This window comes from Octopus bimaculoides, chromosome 4, assembly GCF_001194135.2.
Source record: "Octopus bimaculoides isolate UCB-OBI-ISO-001 chromosome 4, ASM119413v2, whole genome shotgun sequence".
Classification (NCBI taxonomy): domain Eukaryota; kingdom Metazoa; phylum Mollusca; class Cephalopoda; order Octopoda; family Octopodidae; genus Octopus; species Octopus bimaculoides.
In genome coordinates, this window is record NC_068984.1 from 64,835,881 (window position 1) to 64,840,766 (window position 4,886).

Consider the following 4,886-nt stretch of genomic DNA (forward strand, 5'->3'; position numbering starts at 1 on the left):
CAGTAGAAATCATATTTCACAAAAAAATAAATAAAAAAGACACAACTACATCATACAGTGTTCAAACTAAAGCAGTAAAATAAAAACAAATTAACAAAGTACATTCATTATAATAAAACCTGACTAAAAGAAAAATAAAGAAAAATATCTTTGACACACTAAATGAAAAATAATAATAATAATAATAATAATAATAATAATAATAATAATAAATAATAATATCTGGACAGCAGTAGCAGGCTACAACCAAGTGATAATAGGGGAGGTAGGTAGATATATATACACAGACAAAAATAAATAATAATCAAAATCAAAATAAAAAAAAAAAACAAATGAATAAATGAATTAAACATGGGCAGTAACAGAGCACTAGTTAACTGGTGCTGTGACTGCTTGGCGTGCACCTGGAACAAAGCATATTTACCTGCAGCGTTTACATCACGCATTTTAGTTTTTTCAATGACTGACTCTGCATTTGAATTTTTCATACCTGTTGGCGGAAATCATCATAGAAATGGAAAGTGGTTTAAGAATTTGTGGGAAATAAAGAGGTTGGTTAGGTATGGATTCTGAGCATTGTGTAGACACGTGTTTCAGCAGTGTCTCCAAGCAATACTTTGTATAATATAGATATACACATATGCAGGTTACAATGAAGGAATAGATATTTGTAATATATATTACTAAATCTGTGCTAAAAGTGAGTGCTTCTACCTTCAGGTATTTCCATTTATACTAGTATACTCTTATACTCTCTCTCTCACACACACTCACATATACACACATATTTGCATTCTAGATATGCCAATGTTTACAAATAATGGGTTAAAATCACTTTGTATCGAAAAAGTTGAAAGGTGACAGTGGGACACAATCCCACATTTCCTATAAGCTTGACATTTTCTGTCCAAGAGGTTTTTAAACCTAATACTTACATGCTATTATCTAAATCTTGTCTCCTTTAAGATCCGACATTCATGTTCTCTTGAAGTTGATAAATTCTCTCTCTCTCTCTCTCTCTTTCACACACACATAGACATGTACATAAACATCAGAAAGCACCAAATAAACTAGATAAGACTATGGGGTGGCGTGGGGGTAATTTATGATTTGCATCATAAATTATTTGAATATATTCTTCAAATAATAAACATCATAAATTTGTATATACCCAGTCATCCGCATAACACATACACATACACCTAGTGACATATTTGACATACTGTTAATAAGAATCAAAATGATATTGGTAAAGAGTATAATAATATTTTCAATCTTAATTCTATTGAAATCTGTTTGTCACTACTTTTGGAAAATGATTAAAATTTTTCAAGTAATAAATTCTAATCCTACAACAATATTGTTGGATTATAGGAAATTCTTTATAGTGATACCAAGTAGGTTTTACCATCATAATGAATGTGTTTGCGCATGTACACATGCTTGTGTATGCAACAGATGTAAATATATGACAAAATGTAAAAATACGTTCAAAACTAAACAAAAAACACCCTGATGACATGATAATTGAATGTAAAACCTGGGGGTTTGAAGCAAAGATTGCTAACCTTCATACTTTCATGATAGGATTGTAACTAGATAATCATAAAGAACATGAGAACAAACATATGATAAAAAAATGTGTGTGCATGCACATGCACACACACATTCACACACACACATACAGAGGCATACACACACTAACAAAATTTACTCTTCACAAACAAATCAATGATTTTAAATTGATCAAAAAAAAAAAAGAAACAAATAAATGAAAGAAATATATGAAATAGGAAAGCAAAAAAAACAAAAGCAAAGGGTGTATGTAAAAAAGAATTAAAAAAAAAATATGTCAGTGACAGGCAAAATGGGTATTTGTATTAGTCAAAACAATTTGTTTTGAGCATCTGCAAATAAATGAAGAAAAAATACAAAAAAGAAAAAAATTTCGTTTGGGCGCAAAATACAAACAATATTCATAATATTTTCTGAATTCAAAACAATGCAAAAATAATTGTTACAAAGAACAGAAGAATATGTTTTCCTGACCAACTGCCGAGCAATATCAAAGCAAATTTTTGGTTGTCAGTATTGAAAAACTAACCAATCTGTATTAGCATGGAAAAAATATCATGTTATCAAAACAAAGAGCTTATTCAAAATACATTATCACCATCATCATTAATATTATTAGTATTACTTGTGTTTTCTATTTGAATGCTATCTATGATTAAAAAAAAATTCTAGATATCATTGTTGTTTGTTCAACTGCACTAAAACTCATCTATTGTGAATTTCAATCAGCAAGAGATAATCATGAAATGGAATTAAATTAATAAAATGAGCAAAAAAAAAAAATAAATAAATAAATAAATAAAACAAGTTTTAAAAAGTTGTAGACATTTAATTTTGAAAAATTTTTGACATTAAAGAAACACAGATATAAAGAATCGCAATTGAAACAAAACAGAATATTTAAAAACAGATTTTAGAAAATGAAACAGAATATGTTTGAAAACAACAAAGATATTTATCTCCCTATGAGGAAAAAGCATATTTTAACGTAACTTAAAAACACAACATAGATGATGATAGAGGTGGTGGTGGTGGTGATGATGATGATGATGATGATGATGATGATGATGATGAAGAATATGATTTTCTTTTTATTTTTACTTAAGTATGAAACCTCTATTGATTTCTTTTATTTGAATAAATAAACAAAGTAACGTTTCCTTTTAGCTGAATTTGCAGGAAGTGTAAAAGTATTCTGATCTGAATATTTAATTTTTAAACATACATATAAATATATATTTATATAAATTTAAAGCCAACAGATTAAATTCATAACTAATGTATAACTGTAAATTTATAACTTCAGATAGAATGCATAAACTATATGCAAACAGAGTACAGCAAGATGATTAAAATATATTCAATTCCTTCCAGTATGAAAATGGAAAGAAGAAAATGTTTTACTTTCTTTTGGTCAGAATCTCCAGGAATGAAGCAACTGATGGTAAAATCTACAACTTGGATGCTATGATCTCACGAGCAATTAAAAGTATAAAATTAGCTAAACATGGCACTGATAAGCTAATTTAAATAGCATTAAGCATCTACAAATGAATTCCTACTCTTTTGGTATCAAGTTTGCATCTAAATACACTGAAGAAGAAAAAAGCAATGGTGTATTGCTTTCCAGAAAAAAAGTAATAAAGAAACTTTTTATTATCTTTGCATAGTACTTAATAAGCTATTACACACTTCTAAGTTATGTACCAAAAAGCTAGCAAAGGAACCAGGGGTCTCGATAGTATTTCTCACTTGAACTACTAGAAATAGCAGCCAGATCTCTCTCAAATCATTTCACAGTGTAGAAAAAGAAACCTTGTGTAATTTGGTTATGAGTTCATTATATACAAATAAGAATCATGGTGAAGAGTGGAATATCTCTGATTATAGATCTATTCAATCAGGGATAACCTGGAGTCTGAGTTCAAATCTCACCAAATTCAATTTTATCTTTCATCCTTCTGACTAAAACAGAATTACTAATCAATCAGGCACTGTGTTTTGAATAGCCTATACACCCCACTACACACACAAACAAAAATTGAACCTTCACAAAAACTCAGTATATTTATGTTTTATAAAACTGTGGAAACATGAAAACAGCAAAATCTAATAATAATAATGCTTATGAACTTACACAAATTTTCCAGCAAAATTCAACTAAGCTTCTCTACCTATTATCAATGTATCATAGCTGTGAACAAAATCGAGATTATGATGTTCCAGCATAGATTATATCAATATTTTCTTATCATTTCTCTTTTTGTCTCCTTCTTTGCCTTGTATATTAGTTTGTCATTTTTTCTTCTAGATTGTTTTGACAAGTTGAGTAATTTATAAACTGACATTTTTCTATGTAAGTTATTGAATGGATGAATATTTTTGTGCTGTCAACTAAATCTTTTCAGGAATATATTGTTTTTAATGGTTTTAGTTTCCACAATATGTTTATAATCAATACATTGTATATGAACATGTGTTGGGACTGAGACTGAATTCACAAACACTTATCAGACACAAGGTTCCAGCACCAAAGTACTAATTGACATTATACAGTAGATAAGAGAATTGAAACTCTATGAGCAACATAGGTTTGTTTTCAAGACTAAAATATATATATGGTATCTGTAGATAATTCCTGATTGTAAAAGACATTGACTGTCTGCATCATGGTAGATCAAAGCCATGGTTGTCTTCTTCCATAGCTCCCTAGTTCAAAGATACTATGAAAAATCAATGAGGCAAAGGCTTGGTATCTCTTTCCATTGTTTACACATAAATACAATTATTCCCCAAAAGCTAGCTGTTAGCATATAGCTGGTACCTACTCTTCACACTACAGATAAATCCAAAGGATGAAGAAGTTTGGCATTGGTCACACTGCAAGAGTTTCTGGAAGTGGGGTGGATGAAACTGAAGACAATGGTACTCCACCTTCTGGCCTTCAGATCGATGTCTTTCTTACTTTCTTGACCATTTCACAACCTAGATTGTCAATTTCCCTATAGCAGAAGTTAGTTCTTGATGGTGTTGAAACAAGGAAAGCATAATAGCGTTGTAAAACCGAGACTGACTAATAAACTGCTAACTGGAGAGGAAAATGTCTAAAACGCTCACGGATAGTGTGTGTGTGTGTGTGTGTGTGTGTGTGTGTGTGTGCAAATCAGACAGAGCCTTTTCTGAGGAGATGAAATTTTGTCTTGTGCATACGCACACGAGTGAATGGGGCTGGTGAAAGGAATAAAGCAGAGATAAAATGAAGTTAAACATTATCTTATGTCAAGTTCAGATATCCTAATCAGTTAGCACAA

At 30.1% G+C, this 4,886-nt stretch overlaps 1 protein-coding gene across 9 annotated transcripts in view; it reads right to left on the minus strand.

Moving 5' to 3' along the window:
* The window catches only part of LOC106882502 (bone morphogenetic protein 1), a 987,136-nt gene that overhangs the window by 334,794 nt on the left and 647,456 nt on the right, over positions 1-4,886 (minus strand). For 6 of the 9 annotated variants that reach the window (XM_052967135.1, XM_052967137.1, XM_052967138.1 and 3 more), the window contains one exon: positions 425-490. The exons of the other annotated variants lie outside the window; for them this stretch is intronic. In XM_052967135.1, the coding sequence (XP_052823095.1) occupies positions 425-490 (66 nt within the window). The remainder of the gene's footprint in view (positions 1-424; positions 491-4,886) is intronic. 9 annotated transcript variants of the gene reach the window in all.